The sequence below is a fragment of the Thermobia domestica genome, chromosome 7 (genome assembly GCF_964235325.1).
Source record: "Thermobia domestica chromosome 7, izTheDome1.hap1.1, whole genome shotgun sequence".
NCBI lineage: Eukaryota > Metazoa > Arthropoda > Insecta > Zygentoma > Lepismatidae > Thermobia > Thermobia domestica.
Genome location: NC_137460.1, coordinates 17,106,526 through 17,134,522, shown reverse-complemented (window position 1 = coordinate 17,134,522; position 27,997 = coordinate 17,106,526). Strand labels below are relative to the sequence as shown.

The 27,997-nt window shown below is 35.3% G+C and overlaps 1 protein-coding gene across 1 annotated transcript; it reads left to right on the top strand.

Annotated features, from left to right (window-relative positions):
• The first annotated feature begins 107 nt into the window (after positions 1–107).
• LOC145689112 (uncharacterized) lies at positions 108–27,997 on the top strand. Its single transcript, XM_081763238.1, has 4 exons — positions 108–141; positions 6,774–6,950; positions 14,087–14,588; positions 26,700–27,997. The coding sequence occupies exons 1-4, from the start codon at positions 108–110 to the stop codon at positions 27,748–27,750; spliced, it is 1,764 nt and encodes a 587-aa protein (XP_081619364.1). The 3' UTR covers positions 27,751–27,997.

Genomic DNA, 27,997 nt, shown 5'->3' with positions numbered 1-27,997 from the left:
ATTTCAGAAAAGTAGAGGTAGAACAATGTTCAAATGTTCCCCTTAATTTTTGTTCAAGACTGCCCCAACAGTCATGATAAAGCAAAATTTGGTAATAAACAGAGAGCATGGACTACTGTGAAAGACAAAGGGCAACACTAGGTAAGTAAATTAATGTAGTTACTTCTGCAATGAATGCCATATATTATCGAAACAAAGGTTTCTTGCAAAAATCTTACAAAACTTCAGAAAAATTTCAACTTTCCTCCCCACAAATGTAACAAAGTACTGCTGTTTATCAACAGTTATCATGGGGGTCAGCGTGGAAAAAAAGGAGCCATGCGGAGCTTCTAAAATCCTGTTCGCTGGCGCTTGCTCAGCTGTGTTTCATGTCTTAATTAAATCACTTTTTAATAATAAAGTTGTGTGTGCAAAGTAGACTTAATACTACGTGACATTACTTCATTTACGGGTGTTGCAACTTCAGTGTAATTTTGACCTTACTCTTCGGGAAGACTTTATATTCAAGCGTCCGCATTGTTTTAGTCATTAATGAGTAGTGTGCAGTTTGCAACACTTAACAGTTCCAGGGTACTAATTTTGCGCAGTAATATTATACTGATGTATACTAATATAAGAATAAGCAGTGGCGGCGGTTGGACGTTAAAAGTGGGCGGGCAAGACATGATCTGAATGTCTGATATCAATGTTGGTTATCCTGGTTGCTTGTAACACTTTGTTTGACGAAAGGTTGTATAACTAATAGGATACTATCTTTTTCAGTTAAAATACCGTATATCGTATTTCATATTTTATTAAGTAAATTGACAAGAGAAAAGCAAGTAGACATTAGTCCTTTGTAATTAAACAACGAAGGTGTAAGAAGAGATTTGATTCCTTGCTCATGAATATCTGTCTGGAAAATTGTGTGATCAGATTAGGGGCATATTTAATAACAAATTTGCAAAAAAATAAATAGAAAGAATAATATTAATCAAACAATCATAGTAATGGATAATGAGGCTAGTTTTGCAAAAGTTATATTGAAACTGGGAATTAATGAACAACTTATATTTTCAATTTCACGCATGCTATTATATGTGTTATTACTCTTAGAATGACAGTGAATACTACAAGCATATGCTACGATATTTAAAGAAATACTTTTGCAGCTTCACGAAACATGTTCGCTGCCATTAAGTACAATTTTCACTTTCTTGGAATATATCAAAACTCAGCAATACTTAGTCACTCCACATTTCAATTATACAAAATAATCCTAAAACCTAGAATTATGCTAAATTTAATAAATTTAATTGTATATACAAAACTGTATATGTACACCCCTAAATCCTATATTACACTGCAAAATTAATATTGCTTACTGAGCTCCTTCGTGGCTAAGCGGTTAGCGTACACGCCTTTGACGTGGGAGACCCGGGCTCGATTTCCCGGGGACAGCTCACGTGATTCGGGTCCCACGTAGATCATTAAGTCCACGTCTCATATAACTTCGCTGCTGACAAGATGTTAAATTGAAAAAAATCAAATCTAAATATTCCTTATTAGTAGAAAGAACAAAATACATTTTAGGAACTGTTGATTTTTGTGCAATTAAAGAATAACTTGTGAAGGACTTCTTTTCTTGCGAGATGTTATCTCAATTAGTTCCCGAGCGGCTGACTAACATATCGAGCCCTTGCAAGAAGAAACTAAAGTACCCTCGAATTGTGGCGCTCCAATAGGTTAATTTTTGGGCCATTTTTAGTGTCAGTTCAAACGCAATTCCTGTAGCTTTCTTAATTCCACGGGAAGACAACCAATACGTACTCATGGAACGACAAATATTTTATGGCACCATTTTTATTCTATGAACCAATAATACGTACAAAACTTTATATTTCCAAATGAAACTACGTATATACATTAATGGGTAATTTCAAAAAAGTGGGGGGGGCAACTGCCCCCCTTTAACCCCCTAATCGCCGCCCATGAGAATAAGAATAACTTATTGACGTTAAACAACATGATGTAATAGACAACGTCAAAATTTAAGTTCGCCTACATGTAATATTTACAATTTTAATTAATCAATACAATATTTTCGATTTTATCTAGTACTACTTTTCTATTCTAATCCTCAAATTCCGAAATACTATATATACACTTTTTTAGGAGCCACTTTTTACAAAAACATTTAAAATTTTTAATCTCCATTTCTCTCACTCTAAGTGGCAATAGATTATACAATTTCATCCCTATATATTTATAACTATTTTGAGTTTTGCACAGCCGCTCATGGGGAATATTTATTTCATTTTTGCGCCTTGTATCGTGTGAGTGAACACTACTTCGAGTAACGTAATATGTAGAGTTTTCTTTGATATACATAAGGCACGATAATATGTACACATGTGGTCATTATTTCAAAATCTTTGAAAAAATGTCTACATGATTCTCTCTCTGGAATTCCTGTTATCGTTCTTATCGCTCTGTTATGCCACTTAAATACTGTTTGTGCCCCGGGAGAATTACCCCATAATAGTATGCTGGCCCCGTAATAGTAGAATTACCCCATACTGGCACTCCTACACGTCTTCTCCGTCCCCACGAACTTCTTACCGCTCCTAATCTTACATTTTGTTTCCCTGCTTACTCTAGCCATCTTACATGGACTGTTTCTTCCGACCCATAAGACAGTGATCACTTCCCCATCATTTTGCATAACGGTATTTCTCCTCCCGTTTTCCCTTATCCCTACAGGTCCCCCATATTCTACTAACCTCGATTGGTTTATTTATTCTTCCTGATTTGACCATTTTTCTCTCCTCCCTCGTCTCGCGATCCTTTTCCTCTTTCACGCTGCTTTATGTTCTTCCCTTTCCCATGCAGTGACACACTCCCACCCTTATCCCTCTCACTCAATTCGTTCCTTCATTCTCATTATCCTAAATGGTTAACTAGGGAATGACAGCACTGGATTTTCCGAAGGCATCAAGCTCTCAAAACATACCTCGCCACTCTCGTATTCCAATTTCGTGGTATATCAACAAACCGAACGCACCACGACCCATATTCTCCAACAAACCCGTCGTAATGTTTGTCGACAATTTTGTTCAAACCTACGCTGTTTCCTCATTATCCTCCATTTGGAAAATTTTCCGGTCTTTTCGTAACAAGACATGTCCTCCCTCTGGTGAGTCTATTTCCTCTCCCTGGCTCCATCAATTCCACTCCGAATTATCCCCATTCACGTATCTCTTTCCTCCTCTCTGGCTTTCTCCTCTTTATTCCCCAGAACCTTCCACCCCTATCCATCTTCCCTTCACCATGTCTGAACTCACTGTTATCTTATCCCGACTACCCAACTCTTCATCTGGCAAAGACAACATACAATTAAGTCACCTACAACACCTTCCTCTACAGTACCAGCAATCCTTACTCACCTTATATAACACTGTATGGTCTTCTGAACAAATTTCCCCTCTGTGAAAAGACTACCTTATTATTCCTATCCTCAAACCTACAAAAGAACCTGGTATTGCTTAGCAATATCGCCCTTTTGCCCTCTCCTCATGTCTCTCAAAGGTCTTCGAACATCTGAAACAACGTCTCCTTTGGTTCTATAAACACCACCTCCATTTTACAAACAACAATACGTTTTTCGACTTGGGTCCAGTGTTTCCGAAGGCCTTTCCGTTCTTATCTCTGATATTTGGCTTGATTTTGCCCGTACACATTTTTTTCCGTATTGATTGACCTTTCTCAGGCTTATGACTCTGTTCCTTTTATGACCTCATAGATATACTTTGGCAACAAGGCATCCCTTCGAAATATCTCTGTATTATATACAACCTTCTGGTCCAACGTAGCTTGTATCGCCTCGGTTCACAACTTTTTGAAGGTCGCACCACTTCCCAAGGTCTTTCTCAAGGTGCTGCATTATCTCTTTTTTTGTTCAACCTCTTTCTGGCTCATATTCTTTGCCAAACCAGTAACACTGTACGGGTTCTTTCCTATTGTGATGATTTAGCCTTCTACATTACTTCTACCTCCCCTCAACTTGCTATACCCCAACTCATTTCAGCTCTCACCATATTCTCCACCTGTTGTTCCAAACATGGCTTAAGAATAAACTGGAATAAAACTTCCTTTCTCGTTTTTACCCGCAAACGCACTCCCGCTCTACACTTCCTTACATTCACCGGTATTACCCTTCCTCGCCGTTCCTCTCTTAAATACCTTGGAATCGTTTTAGACTTTTCTTTACTTTGGATCTCCCAATATCAACTTCTACATGAAAAAACATCATCCTTCTTACGTTTAATCTGCTCTATTTCCACCTCTAATTGTCTAGAGATTTCTGTGTCCTTCTTCGGTTATATAAACAGGTTATCTTACCTAGTTTGACGTATGGTGTTTATTCTTTTTCCTTCTGCTTCGAGGGTCTTTCAAAAATTCCAATCCCTTCAATATACTACTCTCTGCCGTACTCTTAGCCTGCCTTTCACCACTGGCACTACTGCGCTTTATTCTGAAACCCGAGTTTCACCCTTAGCAATTCAGTTGAAACACCTCTAATATAAATTCTGTCTTCAACGTTTCCAATTTACCCGATCCTCTATCTTCCCTAAACTCACTCTGCTCCGACATTTTCATACAGGCTGCAAATGTTCTCCATGTCTCGCATCTCTCGCTTTCATGTACAACAGCTACCTAGATCTTACACCACATCTGTTACATATCCAGCGCATGTATACTCTCCCTTGCAACTTCCATGACTCCTGTTTTTTTTCAATCTTTTTCTACCATTTTTCCCCAATACCCTCCAACCCACCTTTCCACTCCCGTCTCTTAGCAACATTGTTTCTTCACTTCCATTCCTCGTCTTCCACAGTACACTGTGCTTTTGTACTGTGACGATTCTGGCGAGGGCTTGCATTTGAGATCAACCTTTTACGATCCCTCTCTTCAGCAATGTTTCAGCTTTAAACTGCCCCATTATCTCACTACTTTTCTAACTGAAATTATGCCTTATTTGCGACTCTTCTTCATTTTCTTCAGTATCAGTATCTATCTGTACCGCCATTGATTCTAAATCTCTCCTACAATCTTCTCCCGATTCGAAATCCTCCTGGATTCTTTATGAAAGTCATCTTCTTCTATACCGTCACAGTTCCCTCAACTATTCTATTTGCTTAATCTCCTCCAAAGGTCATGTAGGCATCCTCGGGAATTCCCTAGCTAATGCCTCAGCCCGTTTCGAAAATTTGCACGGCACTCCCATTGACCCTTCAGTCTCGCCTATTGACGTTTTTCCACGACTTACTACACTACATTATCAACGCTGGACTGCTTATAATGCCTCATTTACAAAGGCATGTTGGTACTGAAATCATCCTTGTTCAGCGTTGATAATGTAGTGTAGTAAGTCGTGGAAAGAAAATAAAAACACCATATGTGTTCTGCATGTTGGTTCATTCATCATACTCTCTCTCACTCCTATCTCCATTTTCTTCTCCGTAACAGACATCACATTTTGTATACTCCCCAACGCTTCTGTATATATTCTCCTAAAACGCACTCCTCCACTTTGTAACTGTGGTCTCGATACTGGCTTCATCAATCATCTCATTTTCTCATTCTTCATAAATTTCACGGTTCTGGTCCATTTAATGTAGATTGCTTAATTTCACCTTATCTCAGTAGCGTAGCCAGGATGTGTGTTTGGGGGGGGGCAAGTGCTGTTATAGGTACATATAGAAAAATTACAAACAAAAAATATATAAACAAAAATATATAAAAAAACAAACATCAAAGTACCAAAGTACATTGTAAGACCTCTTTGCGGGGGGGCCGGCTCCTCCGGGCCCCCCGCTTCCCTGCGCCACTGCCTTATTTCCAGCAGTTCTTAATGACTATTATATTTATTTACAACGATCTACGATTATTCGTATCTTTAAAGATTCATCACATTTCATGTGTTTCTTTTCAAAACATTGTCTATAAATGTCGGGAGAGAAATCTTCACTGAAGTAATAAACTTCCGCAGCAGCGTTGCCAGATATAGCATAATGATGCTAGATCTAGCATAGTTTGCGTGTCTGTAGCATCTAGCATCTTGCTTTTAGCATCCTGACCAAATCGAGCATAATTTCAGCAAGTTTATCAAAAAGCCGTAAAACCTGGAGATGAGAAAGAAGTTGGTCGTGGGAAGAAAAGGACCCGGAGAAATTTATCTTCTTCCATTGATTCATACAGTCGGTAAACCATACAAGCAGTCTTATTTTCTGAAGTAGTTAGAAACGGCTTTGGGCTTTTTTTGTGGCTCCACCCAGAGTTTTCTATTCCTTTAACTACGGGGCATGGGCGGAGCTATGGGGGCCATTCTCCCCCGAACTTTTTGACGACTTCACCATCTTCATTTCTGACTTCATGACCATCTTCCTGAAACGAAAGGTCCGAGACCGACCAAAAGTCTTCCCCCTTCCCCAGCAGACAATTCTCAACTGCACTTTTGTTGTGAGGTAATTTTCTTTCAAAATATGTAAGCAAATACTTTGGATTCATTTATACGATATATACGCCATTGAGCCTGGCAATTACTGCACTAGTTTAGTTTAATTAAAGCTTTGGTGCGTGAAGTACTGAGTTCTATCCACGCATTCTTGCGCTCGGCGTATTTTAAGTTACGTTACCGTATCTCAACTTCGTTTTTTCTCTTTTAAAACTCTTGAATTAGTAATTATGAGGATCTAGCATAATTTGGCCGAATCTAGCATAATTTCGAACAGGTTTTGGAATAATTCCGAGCTGGGAGTCTGGCAGCACTGTTCCGCAGAAGAAGAAGAAGAAGAGCTTTACGTTAATAACACCTCGTTACAGAAACCATTATTACATGGACAATTTATTTTTAATTTCAAAAATCCCCGTCGTGAGAGGATACTCAAAACATAAAACATTACGTACCGGTATACACAAAACAACTTTACTTTTGTTGCTTATAGAATGAATGTATGTGTAAGGTGTACGTTTCCGTAACTGTTAGTGTTTTTGGAGAAGAAAAATTATGCTAAATTAATTTATATATATATTTAAAAATCAGGTTAGTGATTAATGAAAAATCTCCTACTCCTAACGGTCCTTCTCATTGTTCTCTAGGATATTTGTCGCTGGGTTACATGGCACTATCTTACTTAGCATACATGAATTTCACGGGATCCACCAGAAGTAGTTGTTAAATGATAAATTCTTTCAACATTTGTGTGATAATTCTAGGTCCTATAATAATAAGGTGCAGTTTAACTATACGGATCCACAGATTGTAAAATACACGGAAAAATATTGGGAAATCGGTAAGAGTGGCATTTATGCCGAACATTCATTGAAACCGACTCACCTGAACCGATTCCTCGCAACAGCTCAGAGATCAGTTCCCAAAAATAATCCCGTAAATCAAAGCAATCTAAAAGAAAATTTTGAAAAAAGTTTCGCAGACCACCTAATAAGCAATCGTAACCTAACTTCACACCAGCAAACTAATATATATCCTGACAATGATAATACATTACCATTGCTAACCAAATGATCTACCACACCCACCAAAAATTTACTCTTCAATTGCTACGTACAAGGGCAATATCCTTGAGAATTGACGCTGAATTTTTCCGAGAAGTCAATTCAGGTGAAACAGTGACTATGAATTTTGAGATTTAAATGGGGACTACCGCCCCCCAAATCCCCGGTCAAGTACCATAAAAACATCCAAACCACAATAAATTATCAAACCACTACTATAAAGCTAACGTTAGAAAAAAAAAGGTTTTTCTGTGTGTACCCGCCGCCACTGACGAGCCACACGATACAATTAACACGGAAGGTTAAATTTTGTTACCCTTTCGTTTCTATTAGCCTGGGTTCGGATGATAACCATATTTCCAGTATCTGCAAGGGAGGATATATTACATTTAAACACAAATAACTCAAACACGTGGAGGTTGTCCTAAAACGAGTACAAAGTTGTACCGTACCGCCTGGTATACATAATAAATGAATAAACATGGACATCACACAAGCATATTCAAACCTTATCTGAAATATGTTTTTATCAAGAGCAGGTTACGAATACATCTTCATAATAAATAAGCAATAGAGGATTTATGATGCTTATTAATGACCTTATGAACATAAATCATAGGAATGATAAGAATAATCTTGATAGAACAAAAAGAAAAAAATAAAATGACACAAAAGATATCGATTTATTGTTGATATTTTACTTTCACAAACATCATTAAGGTTTTACACTCTATCCACTTGCGAAATTGATATATTAACACGTAGGCCAATATTCGCGTTGCGTAAATAAAAACGGAATTAATATTAATGATGCGAGAATGTAGAAACAATCCATTTATCGTTCCATGGTGAGGAGTTTCAAATTTCTTCTCTGTGCTGTTGTTTTCACACTTCGGGTAGCTTATGACTTGTTCATACGCAGACTAACCTGGTTCTGCCTGGTTTTAAAGATATTTCTCCCAGAAGGAATATTAAATATTCATGATAATTTCACATAATTAGTTACACAGCTTTTATTGCCACTTCGTAAATATAGACACTACCTTTTCATTTTTGCGTACAATTGGTAATAAGTTTAAATATCTATCTGTTCGATTTAAGTCCTTCCGATGCACTGCTGCCTCTTTTGCCTCAATGCTTTTCTGCAGACACAGAGAGCGAATTAATATGAATGGCAATAGGATATAGTTGCTCTGAAACTACACATTATTATTAAATATTTTTGCAATTAAACACCCTTAAAAAAATTACATTTCTGTTAGTTGAATGACCAATACGCATACACTGGATAGTTCATTAAATATCAATTAATAAACTGATAATTGAACATATTAATACTTTGGATAGCGAACTGTGTAGGTGTCAGTGAGGGAACGAGCGAATACCTTGCCAAATGCGGTTCGACGAGAGGTGCTGAAATGTCTTGGGAAGAGGGTCACCTTCTGAATAGAAAAATTCCATAGTTTCGCTCTTCTGCGATTTTCCACTGGCTAAACGCTAATTCTAAGAATTTATCTTGTAAATACGAGGGTTGTTTAAAGGATACACAACTTTGGCTTTACACAGTCAGGTATACATAACAACCAATCAGCGACTTCAACACAGCCAGCCAACCACAACACAGAAGACATCAGTGCTATCAACCGCTAAAACACCAAAACAACATACTCATCAGGCGAAAGAAAAACACCGATTTCGTATCTGTTCCGGTGGCAGGTTCTCTTCCTCCAATGCCACTTTCAGTGACAAAATAACTTGTTCAGCATAAACTGCAATCTAACCGAGAAATCTTTTAATCTGTCAATTTTACGTCGATAACAGAATCAAACGAAACCCTGCGGGGCTTTTAACCCGTTCATACTACTGCTACTTTTACTTCTACTACTTCGGCATATCTTTGGAATCGGGGGAGTAGAATTTTCTGCTTAAAATGCATACTTTCTTGCTATATTTTTTGGTGATTTTGATGGTTTATATTAGGATAGTTTGGGCTTGCTTAGGTTAGGATTTTTAGCTTTGGAGGGGTCAGAATTCTTTGCGTGAAATTTGTATTTTCTGTTTTTTTTTTTTTTTTTTTTTATGGTTTTGACTACTTGCGTAACATCAACTCATTTCTCCTGTAAACATGGTGTTTATTTAACCTGATTTTGGGCCCCAGATCCAAAATTATCCGTTACTTATACTATAGATCCGTACAGTAAAACTGCACGAATAAATAATAACAATAGCTTTTAATTCACACCAATTTTGCGAATATAAAATCTCCAGTCTTCTCTACTCCACAAAACGTATCTGAGGAAGCGACAGCGAGTGGAAGTGGTTAGATGCCCCGCAGGCCTTCGTTATCTTCTACCATTATCACAGTTTAGACAAAAGCAAGGTATACAGTTCTGGAGTCATTAAACGAGTTGGCAGAGATTCTAGATTCCAATAGATAGTAATAAATACATAGTAGATAGTAATAAAGTACAAAGGAAAACAGAAAGGAACTTGTGCTGAATGCATAACGTGTACATGCAAACGATCGATTGTTCGTTATGATACTACATATGAAATTTCTTTAGTTCATGTAACATCAAGCTGTCATTTGTAATCCTCCACCACAAATGAATGACTCACCACGTAGCGTCTTCCTTGCTTTGAATAAAGGATGGCGGACGGATATATAATTTCTTAAATTTAGTTCCATTGGAATTTAAGGATTTTTCTGTTAAGTAAAGTATTTTTAACACACAGAAAATATATTTGTTATGACTTATTCACTTGATAAATTTGTTAAAAAAGCACAGACATACACTATTTATTTTCAAGAAACAATTACATTCAACAGAGACATCATTACAGCAAATGGTGTATTTCATAGGTCGGTGGATGGGAATTCGCCATTGACAGAAAACTTGACCAAAATTGCAATAAAACTAGTTCTGGCGTAAATATCGGGAGAATGAGACTATAGAAGGGTTATACAAAAATGAGAAAAAAATTGCGTCTACTCCATCCATTGAGTAATATTTCAGCAGCATTTATTCCTTCATACGTCGCCACCAAACAGCAGGAATGCTAGCCAGGAAGTTCGAATCTAATAGAACCGTGCGACAGCTCGGATCTGAATCTGTAGGATAACGGAAATAAGCCACTCTGCATATGCTCATAAGCAATAACAGTGGAAACAGGAGAAATGCACTCCCAAGAATGCACTGCCATTTTCCTAGACTTACGTGTAGTTTGTGGAGGCTAGCCTTTTTGTAGGAACGAAATAAAATTTACAAGTTCGTTAATTTCTGTTAATATTAGGTTAGGTTAGATTGAAAACAATTAGGTCCCTTTGTCTGAAGGGAAACTTTTTCCTATATTAAAGCAATTTTATCTCGAAACCTAGGAATGCAAAAATCGTGTGTCATACATCACTGGAAAGTTTGAGGTTTCCTCTTTGTTTTGGTTTATCATATAACGTATTAATAGAATGTAGCTATATTAGAAAATGCATTACGTATTGCATAAAATTCACAAAAAATGAAAGGTTACGAGACACATATGCAAATCCGAAGACGTGTTCTATATTTCACCAATATTACTGTATTTTTTAAAATAAGACATTATTATTTTCACTCCACTACACTGTATCGATTTATAATGTTAACTTTCTCCTATATGAAAAAAAGGAAATGGAAACATGTCTCTGCAATAGTTCAAATTTTGTAATGAAGTTTTATGTAAGATTTGTTTTGCTGAGATCAGCCTAGTAATTGCATACCCTTGAAAGTTTTTCACGTGGGTTCCCTCCTTTGTACAATTACTCGCTCGCAAATAATTTTCATACATTCAAAAGGAATAGTTTGCTGCGTGTACTTCGGTTTTACAGTATACTAATGCTGATCGAATTCATTAAAATGTGTGAAATACGTGTGAATGAGACTTCTGGCACTCTCGCCTAATTCCTATTCCAAATATATGGGTAAGACATCAGGAGACATATTTGCGTGACATTTTTCCCGTAAGAAAACAATCAATTTCTATCTGATATACCCACAGAATAGTAACGCGAATTTCCGCATCAGCTAGTAACTAAATTACAGTCTGTGAAATCTAAGTATAATCCAAGATTGATAACTCTGTACAAGTGTGAAAGAAATCATAATACATTTTTATTTGAAAAATGTTTTTATACGTGAGCAATGTCTTCTTAATTTCGGCCGCTTGGTGTGTATACGTAAATAGTACTCACTGCGTTAATATGTCATTCGAGTAATTACCTGTAGCAATGATGAATTCAGAATGTTTCTCCCTGAGATTGAAAGAAATATTGGGGAAACACTGGTAACCGTGACTACGTCCTTTCGGAAGGGATCGTCTTTCCGGATTTCGTAGCCCCGGGAGTTTGCATTCAATGTGATAGGGAAATAAACTTCTTTGACGGTTTTGAGAAGAATTTATCTAGCAAGTACTATATAGAGTACCAGAAATTACGTTTAACTAACCAATACTTCTACAACGTAAGTAAAATAATACGAGGGTCACTACGAGAGTTTTGAGATACGCATTGTTGTGGCACAGTATTTGAATTCCAACAATTGTGTTCGGTAGTGGTAACCAGGGCGAAGAAGCGAAGCAAGTTTCAACTCGTCTCGCTTATCAGTGTGGCCGTATCGCCTTTACTTGTTTGTTGATGTGAGCAGTATTCGGCTGTCTGGAATGTTACATGAAAGGTGGATATACTGCTTAATGTTGGATCCTATAAACTTAAGATTTTACAAGAAATGAACGGATCTTTTGCGCAGAAGGCGCTCAAGCGAACCACAAAGCATCTAAAGAACTTTTATATAGGAAGTAAAGGGGCTTATACTCAATTAATCTTTTTACAGTAGTGGACATACCTAGAACGAAAGGGAACATTTTCGGGCAATGATCCTTTACGATTTCAAAAGTAATTTGAACGAGACACAAAGACTTGGCCGTTTGCAGGGGGCATTTGCGGACCTTGCTCCTTCCCGTGCTACAACTTTTCGGTTGTTTGGTGAATTCAGAAGAGGTCGGACATTGCTTAAAGATGAAGAGAGAGCTGGACGTCCGGCAACAGCTGTGTCAGATGAAAACATTGCCGCTGTGGAACAAATGATTCGAGAAAATCCTCGAAGAACTTTCAAGGACATTGAATCTACAGTGAGCATTGGATCGCCAGCAGTAACTAAAATCTTCATGATCATCTTCGGCTCAGAAAGGTTTCATCTCGTTCGGTGCCTCATACTTTGACTGAACAGTATATACGTGTGTAATAGTATGAAGTAATGCTTGCAAGATTTGATAATTTTAAAAATAAATGGATATTTTATTGGCATATATGCCGATAGGTTTAGTGATCTCGGTGTTTTAAATATCGACAAACATCATTACATCGCGCAACAACAATACTTTGAGAGCGGATATCGTTGCATGAAATGCTTCAGTTCAGTAAAATAGGTCTATACCTACGCTCGTAATATGTTTGTTTTGTCGTTGATTTAACCTAGGTATGTCCACTACTGTAAAAAGATTAATTGAGTATAAGCCCCTTTACTTCCTACATGAAAGCTCTTTAGATGCTTTGTGGTTCGCTTGAGCGCCTTGTGTGCAAAAGATCCATTCACTTCTTGTAAAATCTTAAATTTATAGGATCCAACATTAACCAGTATATCCATGTTTCATGTAAAATTGGTACTTAAATGGATGCTATACAACAATACAACCAACAAATACCATAAATTACTAGAAAACAATATCCAGTGACAAGTACTAAAAAAGGAAAAATACCGAGCGAGAGCAAGGGCTATATATTAAAATATACAACAAAGAAAACAAAAGAGGTTTAATTAGTACTTCCTAGCAGTAATATATTTGAGCAATTTCGGAAGGCTGGAGAGAACAAGTAAATCTGACTTTGAGATATTACAGTAGTTTTTGAAAATGTTATCCATTTTAAGTAGAAAATTTGTATAACATTTTTTTTAAAGAAATATAAGCAAGTAATGTAAAAGAGAAAATGCTAGTGTTGGCGATTTCTGTCCTTATGCAATACTGATCGTGCATTGAGAATTCGTACCTTTTTTATAAAGAAAATGGGAAAAAAAGACACGAACCAACGTGCGATAAAATTTACCTATGAATAGCAAAAACAAAATAATGTGCATGAATCATAATATTGCCCTATAATATACTTGCATGTAAAATAAAAGATAAAATATACTAGGTTTTTTAACAAAAGAGAAAAGAAGATAAAACAGATCTGGGGCAGAATTTCGATATTTTGGTATAGTTTTGTATTTTCGGTAGTTATGTATATAGATATCTTGAATCGAGTTGTAGGAAAATGTCTGGTATTCTGAAATACTAGTTTCAGTGTTTTAAATCTAGTATGATCCCAAACAATTCTATCTACTAACTTAATTTCACCTGAAATGAACTTTACCTTTGTTTTTCCCGCCATGTATATAAATTTTGATAAAACGAATTACACTTTTCTTATTGTTCTCAGATTTGTTTCCGATTGTTTCAGATTTTGAGTGTTTCAAATCTCCAACGAAGACATTTTCTGCTTGCGAAATGTCTTTTCATTATTTGAATTTCGCTAGTAATAAAATTGAAACGAAAACAGAAAACGTTCCTATTAAAGTTGAAGTAAAAACAGAGAATGAGCCATTTGAGGAATGTAATTACATACTATGTGCTAATAACACTAATGATGATAAAGATCCTCTTGCAATACCTTTGGAATGTAAGAAACGTGAAAGTGCAATGGAAGCAGAAAATCTCGCTTCAGAAAGTAATGAAGATGAAACAATATTAGATTGGAAACTTACTTCGAAAGGAATATGTTTCGTCAAGTGCTTAACAACAGCTGAAGAGAATCACATCAAGCCAAAGTACTCAGATTTTAGGTTCAACACGGAGCAGTCAAATAGTCATCTATTTATCACTGTTGGAGATCAGAACGATGAGGAAGAGGACGTTAAAAGGAACGATGGTCAAGAAGCAGATCACCATCCTCAGGCGCTCAGGTACTTTTAGTGAGTTTAGTTTATCAGAGTTATGTATATATAAATGTCTTCTCAACACTTGCACTACTTAGTTAAATGTATAATTCTTTCGTTCAACTTAATCTGAGTTAGTGAAATTATAAATATTTTAATCCATAAAGAAACGTAACTTAATGCTTTGCTTTGTACGAAATTAGAAAATTCGGCAGTGAAATAATTATCCAAACATAGCTTTTATTTGATATAAATCTCTTATTTGCATCAAGCTTTAAACGTTAAGATTGAATACTGACACTATTCTGTGTACAGTGGCGCGGTTGCTCAGTGGTAGGGAGTTCATCTCCGGTGCATGGAGTCCCTGGTTCGATCCTAACTCGCGGCGTGTGAACTTTGTGATGGACAAACACCGGACTCGGGTTTTCTCGGAGTTCTTCCGTTCCCTCCCACTTTCTTCATTCCACCATTTCACTCATATCTCATCATCACCGTCTCCTTTATCCTAACCGTCATATCCGTGGGACGTTAAACTTACAGATTTCATTTCATTGTTTTTTCTTGAAAGGAACCATTTCACTTCGTGTGTGGGTTCTTATTTTGATGTATGGCTCCTACTAGACCAACCAGATGTTGAACTTTTGTATACAGTTCATTTCAATGTATAATTAATTTACTTCACTTATAAAGATTCGTGTCTCAGAAGTTAATACCTTATGATGATGGGTTTTCATCATATATTGGTTTGTGATACCTCGTGTGTCCAAGTTTTTTAAATTTTCGAGAGACGAAGATCTCTTCATTATATTTATTTACAATTAATATTTCAGAGCTTCTAAAAACTGTATTATCCTTCCAAAACTCTGATACTGCCGCTCTCCTCACGACTCAAATGATACTTGGAAATCGCAGCTATACGAGGTATTACCAGAAATTGACACAATCAACATGCGAGCCAACAATATAATCGATTGTTCCTCAGCAATCGGTTTCTTGACGTACGATGGTTGCTACAATCAGGGTTATTGTTTCCTCGTAAGGTTTGTGCCAAAACTCAAAATCGCGAAAATTGTACATATCAGGGATCACATCTTGAACAATGATATATCCTTGTATGGCGTACAATGCCTTCAGATAAAAGGGAATTTGTTGCATTTTTATATGAAATTAGCCACCAAAATAATATTTCCTCTTACATAACGCCTTCCTCTGCTCTGTGTTTTTAACACTGACCATGTTAGGAGGTTACAATTGCTTACTGGTAGAGTATTATCTTTGGTACAGGGGGCTAGGTTCTCTCACAGATTTTGACAAATTGGCTTTATGGTGTAGGAACTCCGTTTGCCTGGGTTTCTTGGGTTTCTACTGTGCCTTCATCTTTCCTAATTCCTCCATTGCCATGAATCTAATCCTCATCATGTCTTATATGCTGACTGCATTATTGTGGTCCCATGTTACAAATATGCGTTGACAAGCAGTGTGCTCAAGAAAGTAAAATCTAAGAGGTTTAAAATTCTATTAGAATCGGTAGGATCCGATACCATTAAAATGAGAAGAAATTACTGAACCATTTATTCAACTATTCTGCTGCTTAATTTCTCCAAACGAATTCGTACATTTGTACGATGCTTCGTTTTACTTAAGTCAAGACAGCAACGCTTGGTCTGTAACGAAGTATCATAAAATTATAACTTTAGGGTTCTGTGCTTCTTGTTTAATGATTATTTGTTACATTATCGTTTACTGAAAAAGGTTACTAACAGTGCTTTATATTTGTTCAGTGCAAAGACAAACACTCTATTAATATAATGAGTACTGTAGTCCCTTTATTAAATAATCGTTTATTATATTCTTTGAGTTATTGCCAGGAAACAATTAAATAACTATAATTTAAGATCTTCAATAAAGTAGGGAAATGAGTTTTATTTTAAGGAATATTTGTTGAATATATTTTCCTCAGAGTCTCTTACATTTATTTACTAGAAGTTGATTGGGCAATTCGATAAGTAATGTATGTTTGTATTCTATTGCATGGGAAGAGTGTCAGTTCTGTGCAACCAAAATCATAGGAGGTATATGGGGATAATGTGCAGATATTTCTCGTGACAAAAGGTACAACTGGCAAGAGTACCAGAAATTTATGCATAGCTTGAGAAACAAAACAATTTAGTGTCGATAGAAGCTAGAAGATAAAAAAGAGAACCAAGAAGAGCGAAATTATCTAAATCTTCCAACTACGATGCCTGACATGAGTAGGAAAAGACTTCCTCCTTTTGGGATTACTAAAACTTTGGTGCAGGCAGTTTCATCTCTTTCCTTTTAGGCTAGCTACAACTAGTGATGGGCAGAGGGAATATTCCCGGTGGGAAAGAAAATAAAACATGGGAATATTCCCGGGCTTTTTCCCTGGCATATAAATTCCGGGAAGGAATTTATTTCCATTTCTTTACTTTATCTTCAAATTATAGGAACCATGTGTCTAAGTTTATTTTTATTTATTATTATTTACTTTTGGGTTTTGAATAATTTGGAGATTGAAAAGATAAAATTCTTTGAAAGTACTTCATATAACTAATAATACGATATTTTAAGTTCCATTTCTATTTGCACTAGAAAGTAGGAAAACACTTTACAAACGATGAGAAGGAGCCAGTTTGTAGAAATTATGTAGATATAGAGATGAAGTACTATTAGTGCATCCAAAACCACCGTTAGTAACAGATGTTGGTCTGTCTCGTGTCTCTGACTCGAATTTCTGAAAAGGTCCTCGGACTTCTCTTACATGTGAATTAACGCGTGAAATTTTGAGAAACAGGTAGGAAAAAAGGTCGTGTGTGGCATTGTTGCGTGCCAAATTATAAAACTAGGTCAGTATATTGCAAATATTGTGAACAAAAATATGTATACGCAAATGTGTTCTCTAAGACATGGTGAGACATGTATCTTCTGACAGTTACACAAAATAATTTGTTTATAACGTTTAAAAGTTTAATGTTTATAATACCAATAGCAGAATCAACTTTAGAAAATCCACTTACATTTAATTTAAACTGTTTAGCGGTGTAAAAGTACATGGACTTACTATACCATTTTTTTCACATATTTACTTGTATACAACTTATTGTAAGTAAATTTTCATTTATGCGTACTCTCCAAATATAATAAAATATTAATAAAACAACATAACACCGTTCAGAACATAAGTTTTGAAGAATCCTCTGGACATAGCTGTAACAATATACTGTGGTAAGAAACGAATTTACCTTTGAAATCGTAATACGATAATAGAATTCACTTTTCTTTGTGTTTGTACATACATTCCCGGAGTATTCCCATTTTTGGCAATTTTCTCAGGGAATATTCCCGAAAAATATCTTCCCGGGATTTACCCATTACTAGCTATAACCAATATTGAACTCCTCTTATATCATAAGAGTTTGGTCTAATGTTATTGTGGAGGAAGGGAACGTTTTAGTTATTAACCATTGGGACTCGCACTGTAATCAAAAACAAAACAATAGCGTTCTTTGTGTATTCTTCCGTTCACCACGTAAAATCGAAGCCAATCTAATATTACATTTAACTAAATGAAACACACGTAAGAAATGTTAAGATATATATATATATATATATATATATATGTGTGTGTGTGTGTGTGTGTGTGTGTGTGTGTGTGTTGTTTTTCAGCAAGCATTGCTTAGGCGTACAGGAGAGAAGAGAACGTTGAACCACAGTGGTTATGAAGACTGTTAGTTCAAAGTAATTCATAGAGGGTTGAAGTTGAAGTTGATATTGGGTTTATTATTTGTGGTAGGAAGTGGTAAGCGTGACATGGCTAAATTTTTTATTGACCCACTAAGTCTGATACACGCATACCCTACATAATCCAGAGGCCTTCATGGCATATAAGCATACCTATTTATAATGAAACTTATCTATATGAAAGACTCAAATCCAGTGTTACACGGATTTTTAGGTATATTGCGCACGGATTCAAATAAATAATTTTGTTAATTAAATTTTTGTATTCGTATAGGGGTTCGTTTAAATATTCGTTACCTAATTTCTATTGCAAACAGACCTACAATTTTTTGTTTGTTCTTTAATCTTAAATATGAAATATGTTTGAAAATTTTGTAGTATTTCTTTTGTGTCTGCCTGCTGTTAAAATATTGAAGTGTTCAAGAGTAATACATTGTTAGTCTTACACTTTCCAGGCGTGATGATTAATATCTATTGTTAATTTTCAGCCGATATTTCGGATTCAAATGTGGATTAAGTTAATGTGAAAAGAAGTTGGTTATTTACATTTTATAGACTTCAACTCGATGGGTTTATTGGTAGTGAATGGAACGTGTAAAACATGTAAATTTAACTCAATATTATCATAGTTCGTTCCAGCATTGATGTGTAATTATTGCTAAGAATTCATAGTAAACTTCACTTCTGGAACGCATACGGTTAGTTATGCTTATAGCTTTTAAGTATTCTGTCTTTTGACAGGTCTTGGTGCTATTGCTCTTTAAAATACTTTTTACTTAGAATTTACCTGGAAGTGTTATTATTCCTGTTTCTCGATCTTCAGCTTTTCTTGTATCTCCCAATATTTTATATTTATCATTAATCAGTTGTATTCTTCTTACTACTTGCTTGTCTTCATTTTTCATCTATAGTTAATGAAGAAAAGATATTTGCAAGATTTGTCTAATTTATTTGGCCTTCGTACGAAGGATACTGGCTAATATTGCAACCTTTAGAATGTGTGGTATATGGTTGATTACTTTTTATAATATTCGTGGCAGGAGCTGTTTAGAATTGAAAAGTTTCTTTTCTTTTGCTATTTTGTATACTACACTGGCATATTACGCAGAAACCCAATAAATATTTCTGTACTCGAGGTCTAATCTTTTCTCACTGCATCTCAGTTTATGTAATACATTTATTATTAAATATTACGTGTTTTGAAGTGTTTAAATATGTGGATATTAATTCTAACAAAAAAGAATTTTTAATTAGCACTATATGCATCTTCCTCCAGTAAATTAGCTCTCTTTTCATTGATTTCAGCCCTGTGCTACATATTTTTCTTACTCAACTTCTCTATATTATTATTAGTAATAGTAATAATAAAAGTATTAAAGTAGTAGTAGAAGGAGGAGAAGCATTATTTACATTAGTATTTGTGATGGTACTTGTCTTGGCTCGTTACCACGTACATATTGTACACACTTATAATGAGAGTAATTTCTTTACATGTCACTAGAAAAAATACTTTTCTTTCGGCGATAGTTTTAGACCTGGAGGTAGCCCGAAATTTCTCCCGTAATAAGTATAAAATTTTTTAATTATTCAGCAGTAAGCTAACAAACGAAGGAAAAACTCTTCGTCTTATTTTAAGATAACCATGTGGGACTCCCAAATTCTTCGGAAGATTATAATATATTATATATGACTGAGTTTGTGGCATTGGATGCGGAAATTTGTTATTTATCTCTTCAGTAACACGTGAGACAAAATAATTGGAAGCGTCTCTGTATAAGACACGGACTTTCTTCTTATGTTATTCAGAATTTAGCTCACAGATATACGAACCAAATAAACGCTGAAGTGCATAGTAGTTTAACAGTAATTTGCATACTGCCAGCAATAAATCTAAAGTGTGAGTGTATCTTGGAATACAGGCTAATAAGTGGGCCTTGTAAGTTTATCTCCTATTGCAGTTTCCTTTTTTCCTATCCGCCTGAATTCCACGCTTTTGCTGTGAATAATTCCCCTTCAGACGAAAGGAGAAAGTTCCTCATTTTAAACTTTTACTAACGAACACTATATTTCAGAAGCATTTTAATCTTCATTCTTTTCCTAGAAGATCAAAAATGCTTTCCAGATGTTCATATTTCAGATATATGGACAAAACAAATGTGATAATGTTGCTCAAACACTTTTGAAAATCTATTGGAATTCGGTAACATAATAGCATCCACATGTTATTTCTTTCATGTTGATCAGATCCTTGAACAATTATTTTCTGATTTAAGTATGTATACATATGTGGAAAAATGCGACGATGCCGCATCTAGTGCACCCTTTTCTCTATCAGAGCAATGAATTAAAGCTTAATCATATAATATACCAATATATGTGCTTAGCTGTAACAAGCTGTTCTGATTGTTAAGTTTGTATCAGTGGGCCTAACAAGAATTAAATTCGGGTTAGAGTTTAGCGTCCGGTGAAGCAGCGAGGCTATGAGGGACCTAGAACTGCAGCCTAACTTGGTATCCGAATCGGATATCCTCCCACCGGGAATCGATCCCGGTCTTCTTCCCAATTTTACTTTCAGCCTTCAAGTATCATGCCAAGCTGTGTTTTTGTGCATGATGATAATGTTAGTTATGTGGAAATATATTTCGAATCAGTCTATTCAGTTCTAACACTGCTTTCAGGTGATCTGGTTTTCGATATTTTTTAGTGACATTCTCACATTTCTTTCCCGTCATTAGTCACAAATTCAAGCCTTATACTATCCACAGAGAAATAAAGAAAATCAATTTATAGTGCTTTGCGACCTCTTTGATTCGGTTAAATAAGTGATGTTGAAAAAAAAAAACAAAGGTTGAAAAATGACTGCTACAAGTTGTAAGGTAATATTTTGTTTCTTGTGTTCAGATACCACAAACATAACTTTGTTAGAGAGGACAATTGCTATTTACGTTGTAAAAGTGTTCGTCGTAGCTGTATACAATAACTAGCATATGTATTTTGGATAGATTTATATATATTAATTTTCCTTTCGTTTTAAGAATTCCCTTATAAATTACTGATGCTAGTTTATGAACTTAAGTTCCTGTACCTATAATTGTCTAATAGTTTCCTAATTAATAATTTTCCTTGCTGTAATTGGTTGTGGGTGAACTTACAATTCACATGTTAGTTCACCATTTCTGGCTACACCAAAAAAAAAAAAAAAAACTTTTTAATTATACGTGCGCATCAAATATACTGTTATTTATTATGTGTTGCCTGTACACCGAATTGCAAATGATATATATTCGTAGATTTGAACGGAGTAGATTCCTCATATATTTTTTTATGCAGTTCCAAATTTTCGGAGCAAAACACTTGAAATATGCCCACGGATTTTTTTTTCTGTAATTTTTACCTTATGTCTTAATTGGCACTGTTCGATCTACTTTTTCTAAAAACAAAATATACATTTTCTTATATTTTATGTGCGGACGAATTGTACTAAACAATGTTTGACTCCTTTTCTAATTTCACACTCTAATTTCTCTGTCTTTGTGGCTCTTTTTGACTGTAGACAATGCCACTTCTCGTACTTTTGTTAGTCCATACATGCTGTGACTTAAATTTTGGTAAAATTTAAGGTAAAGGGGTGCATCTTTTTCAGATATGCCTCGAATTATTTTTCGTTGTTCGTTCCTGTAATGATCAACAACAATTTCGGCCTCTAAGTACATAAAGCTAATCACATTGACTGTGCAGGTTGGGAATTTCATGCCAGCAAGTAATTAGTTGAAACTTTGTTTTTGATCGATAAAGCAAAGCTTTTATTGTTTATCTCGATTATGTACTTATTGCTGGATACTTCAGTTTTATATAGTTATTATGCGAGAACTTTCATGGTAACTTCCGCTTTATATATTGTCTATCAAAGCAATATAGCCGTTGTCTTCTGATTTAATTTATTTCTTTTTATGCCACAACAAGGTTTTGAACAATATGCCCTACTCTTTTCGTGCGCTCCGAACTACATATTGGAACTTCCGCTACTGGCCTATACAATTGTGAAGGTTTCTTGAGAAACTGCTATTCCTACTGAACACATGACTTGCGCACCACGCGCGCACGTATTTACAGACACACTCGTCAACAGTAGTACGAACCCATAGATTATACTACCATTTATATACGGTGGGACTGAAACAGTACTGAGAAAATACTGATAATAGACGTAGAATTCCGACACCTGCACCGAGGAAAATTTCATAGCTTTTTGGATAGTATAGAATATCCTATCCAGACCTCCCCTTTTAATCGTCGCGAGGGTAAACAACTCCGTAAATATAAAACAGCAAACATAATATCGTAATGTAACTTGCGGTATTGCTAACTTCTTTTTAAGTCTGTACTTCACCAGGCATTGAATTAGGGATTACGAGTATTGGGAGCACGTGTTAATTCTTGTAAAAGGAGTTGCACCAAGTTTCAGTCTATTTTATATTTTAACATACTATAATATTTCGGTTGAGTATGTATAGGGTGTAACATACATTGGACATTGGATACGTGTTACTTTCAGAATTACAGCAAAATGTAAGAGAGGAAACCGTCTCCAAATATGATGTTTTCAATCTAAGTGAAGGATATTTTTAAATCTGCCGAGCGGTTTGGGTTATACACTCTTTATGCTTCCAATGTTAAATGAAAATGCAACGTTGCCATTTACCAGGACCAACAACATAAGTGAACGAAATGACTGTTTTTTACAGTAACGTGTCTCTAATCAGCCCCATTTCGAACATGCCCCCATTCACTTTAGGTTTTTATCCAGATAAATTGCAACGTTGCATTTTCATTTAAGATTGGGCCCATGAAGAGTGTATATCCAAAACGGCTCATCCGCATAAAGAAATCTCTTAGTTTAGATCGAAAATACCATATTTTTAGATGGCTTTTCCTCTTATACTTTGTTGTAACTCTGATGATGAGAATGCTACCGTATGTGAGAGGACTTTTGAGACACTATATATACATATACAGAGTGGTAGGTAACTCCACCGACAAACTTTGGGAGAAGATTCTTTATACAAAATGAGAGAAAAAAGTTCTAATAAACATGAGCCGAAAAATGCCTCCTTTGAGAGTTACGATGCATTGAAAATTCGAAAAATCCTTTTTGAAAACTCCCTAACTAAGAAACTTGTGTGTGTGTGTGTGTGGTACAGTGTGTCTTGAAAAGTGCATAATAATGTAGGGCCCTTGTCTTTTCACATAGTACTATAGTCCGTCGCACATTATGCTCTTCTGATTTTTCTTTTATTTTGGTTTGCAAAACGAGACAACTGAACGGAAAAGCCAGTGTGACATGAAAGGTATGCTTATGTCATATTCTGGTATAATACCTTAATGTTTTAAAAACACCCTTATGTTTGCCGCCACCGTATTTTGGAGTGAAGAACAGCCTGGACAGAGACAGGAGATAACATTTTCTCCTTTAAGGCGAAACAGCTTCAATATTGTCAACACAATTCTAAGGTATATAAAAAGCTCGTTTCAGAAGTGAAGTTCCCACCTTTTTTAATTGAAAAGTTGAACTTTTACTGAAATATTTTCGTGGCATTTATTAATTTTGATTTGTTGAAGTTAGCGTAAGGGAAATTAATGCTACGGAGTACTATTCAATATACTCTTTACAGTTGCAGCCTTTTCCTTCGGAATATTGTTCCCAAAGGGCACTTCGTGTTGCGGGCTTTTGTGTGAACATTGTCATTGCTAATGAAGAAACTGGTTCCCGTAATTCTTCGTTAACTTTCTGTTGATTGTCGCAACGTCAATGGTCCTGAATTGCAAAAAGACATTATAAATAAATAAGATCTTATGAAAAATAAACATCAAGTTTGGAAATATCTTTCTGAAATAGAACTCTCTACTTCATAGCTGAGGTTTAGAGCATTTTACGTGTTTCAGAGAATATCATGTTGGAATCAGAAAGCAAGTCCACATGCGTCTGATCCTTGTTTCCAATTAAATAAACTTTTATTCCTGTGTATGGCACGAAAGTTTACAAGTTTGTAAAATTCTAAGGCGTTTGTACGAATAATGTTTTATAGAAGAAAGTTACTTTTTATGTATAACAACTTATGAAAGTAATACTTGTTGTTGTAATCATGAAAATAACTGTAAATATTGAAATAGACCTAAAACGCAGAAACAATTGTACTCTATAACTCTTTACATTGCAATCGAGTAGGAAGGAGAATTTGTCTGTTAACAACTTCATATAATATCTAATCAAAGAAACTATTAACTAGCAAACCACATTGACAAAATGATGAATTCACTCCCCCACTATGTAACCTTCAAATGAGCTGACTGGCTTTCGTATTATGTAGTTTGTTACTAACACGAAGGAATGAAGGACTATTAATTTTTGAAAACAAAATTTTGAGTAAGGAATTTAGTCTGAGCTAAACGAACATAAAACTTTCGTCGCTATATGTATTCTTGATTTTTACAAGAGAGAGAGATTATGTATTACACAAATAATAAAGTCAGGGTGCCTAAGGTAGGTGGGTTGCATCGGTAATACGCATGGGACCGTAAAATTGGTTTTAAAAAAACTATATATTCGTCAAAAGAAGATACACATTATGAGCGTATGAAAGTGGGTAACAGGAATCCAGGGTGATATGTACTAGAATAGTATTATATCTGAAACTATGAACCTTCGGCTTTAGTTAATTAAAAGATGAATGAGTTTCAAACATTACCGTATGTGTACTAAGTTTTAATGGTTAAATATATATTCTATTTGCATCAGTGTTCAATATTTGCTGCTAAATTTCACAGTGTAAACTACAACCAAACCTCAGCTGGAGGTCAGTTGGGCGGTTGCAAATATATAATCCTCTTGGTCTTCATTCATACTTTCCTAAATGTTTGCACAATAATTTCTTTATCTGTTTCTAGCCTGCGAAACACACGGCCATTATTGGTGCACAAGATACTATTTTAACTGCTAAATTTATGCTAATTTTTCTCTCTATGAAGAGAGTCGTGAGATGCTAATTTTTGACGTACACTTTGAATACTCCTCCTCTCCTCATGATGCCGATTTCAATAAAAGTAACAATATGAAAAACCCAGCTGACGGTATGCACTCAGCTGATTCGAAAATTTATTCAAATAATTCTGCTGTCTTATAATTTATAACATGTTTGTTTCGTTTTGTGTTTTTTTTAATACAGAGTATAATATTTCTCTTGAAATGCGGTTTTAACTCAAAATAATAAACAGAAAACTGAAGTTTTCCACGATGCAAATGGCACTCGAAGAAAGTTGTTTGACATATGCAGGAACACAAGTTTTGCAAACACAGTAGAGAATTTCGTTTTTTAATTTTTTTTATTTATTTATTTATTTATTTATTTATTCTTTTTTTTTGGAATGGTATTACATCAGGTCAAGGGGAATGTAGAATATCACACTTATTTTTGCTTCTTGGGAACTAAGGATATTACACCATGATAACATTGAATAGTCTACAAGCCTCTGACGGTATTTAGCGAAAGGAAAGGAACGTGACAATGCATATTCTCATTACGTTAGCATCGAATCGTAGAATGGTAATATCAGGTATTTTTGATGAATAGGTTAAATGTTGCAAGTAATATAAAATTCGTTGTTTCTCAAATGGTTTTCTTTCGGAATAGTGCTTAGATACGTATCTTATCTAAGCACGTAGTTATATTACAATAAACTTAAAGATGTTTACTTTGATAAAAATTTAATATCTTAAAACATCCCAAGGATTTTAAGGTTCGTGGAGATCAATATACTGCTTGAAATTATGCATTTTGTGTAAAATCTTAGAATTCTTATAACCTTCCTTTTTCCTTCGCCATTATATTAGCTGTTTCTGGTAGTGGTAATTGCAACATCTCGCAAGTAGTAAATTTCCTGGCACTAAAATTAACGGTATTATACGTGAAAGACTTCAGTGACTTTTTATTTCCATTTTCATTTAAAAGAGTGATGTTCGCTTCATATTGTAGCATAGGAACCTTTGTACGTACTTAAGACTCATACCATATACAGAAATGTAGATGTAATCTGAGGTAATAAAAAAAAGGAACAGCCTCTTCTTTTGAGAATAGAGATGACGGTGGATATTCCTCTATAGTTGTCTGTTCCATTTGTGGCGAAATATGATATATGAAGCCCTGGAAACTCATGAGAAGTAATATACAGTATGAAATACAGTGGAAGACAATTATCTTCCTATTTTTGCTGCAGATTACATAGAAATGTATAGTTTTGGTTTGTGTTTGATATTATTTATCTCAATTTTGGTAAGCTTTTTATTTATTATTTATTTATTTATTTATTTAATTTTTACAGGATTCATAAGAATACTGTTGCCATAAAAGCAAATGTTTTTAATACACGAAAGGAAATAACTTCTCATTCAGAGGAGAAATCTCATATTTCCAATGAGATTTACAAAAAACTTACTCCCACAAATTTGGAAAGAGATATGCTAAAAGAAAGAAATGAGAAACTTCACTCATGCCAAGAGTGTGGACAGCGATTTAAACAAAAGGGACATTTGAAAACACATATGTTACTACATAAAGGTGAAAGTTCTCACATGTGCGAAAAGTGTGGAAAAGGATTTAATAAAAGGTCGAATTTGGTAAGACACATGTTAGTACATACAGGTGAAAAACCTCACGTGTGCCATTTATGTAACAAGGGATTTTGTCAAAGATCAGTTTTGGCAAAACATATATTAATACATAAAGCTGAGAAAATTCACACGTGTAAAGACTGTGGAAAGGTATTCAATAATAGGTTAAAATTGACATCACACATGTTGGTACATATTAGGGCAAAACCTCATAAGTGTGATTTATGTAACAAGGTATTTAGGCAAAGGTACAGTTTAGCAAGACATATATTAATACACAGAGGTGAAAAACGTCACATATGCCATTTTTGTAACAAGGAATTTAGTCAAAAGTCACTTTTGTCAAGACACGTTTTAATACATACAGGTGAAAGAACTCACATATGCCAAGAGTGCGGAAAGGGTTTTTACCAGAGATCAGATTTATTCAGACATTTGTCAATTCATAGAGATGAAAGGTTACATATTTGCCAAGAGTGTGGAAAGGGATTCAATTATAGGTCAGTTTTGGTTAAACATTTGTCAATACATACAGGTGAAAAGCCATACACGTGTCAAGAGTGTGGAAAGGGATTTAACCGAAAATCAAATTTGGCAAAACACATCTTAACGCATGCAAGTGAAATACTTCCGACCTGCCAACAGTGTGGGAAGGGATTTAATCGAATACCACAAACGGCGACGCACTTGTTAATGGACACATTTGAAAAGGTTTATGGATGTCAAAAGTGTGGAAAAAGATATGTGGAAAGACACGTTTGACATCACAAATGTTAATAAATGAAGGTAAAAGATCCCATATGTTCTAACAAGATTCGCGACACATTTGTCCCGCCCCTTTTGGGACCAAACCTAGTGGACATTGTAGACTTTGACTCCCGATGTGCGGAATGGGTTGGGATTCGCCAGACTAAAGCCTGGTTTAGTAGTAACCGCAGCGGGAACGTCGCCAAGTAGTCCTCCAATTCCAATTGTCATGCCTATGCTACAGAGAAACTGACCATAGAGT

Bases quoted from the DNA above. Each gene is read 5' to 3' on its own strand.
- LOC145689112 (XM_081763238.1), top strand. From the start codon at position 108: ATGGACTACTGTGAAAGACAAAGGGCAACACTAG. The intron at 142-6,773 runs GTAAGTAAATTA...AATTTCGAACAG, and splicing joins AAGACAAAGGGCAACACTAG to GTTTTGGAATAATTCCGAGC. The intron at 14,589-26,699 runs GTACTTTTAGTG...TAATTTTTACAG, and splicing joins CACCATCCTCAGGCGCTCAG to GATTCATAAGAATACTGTTG.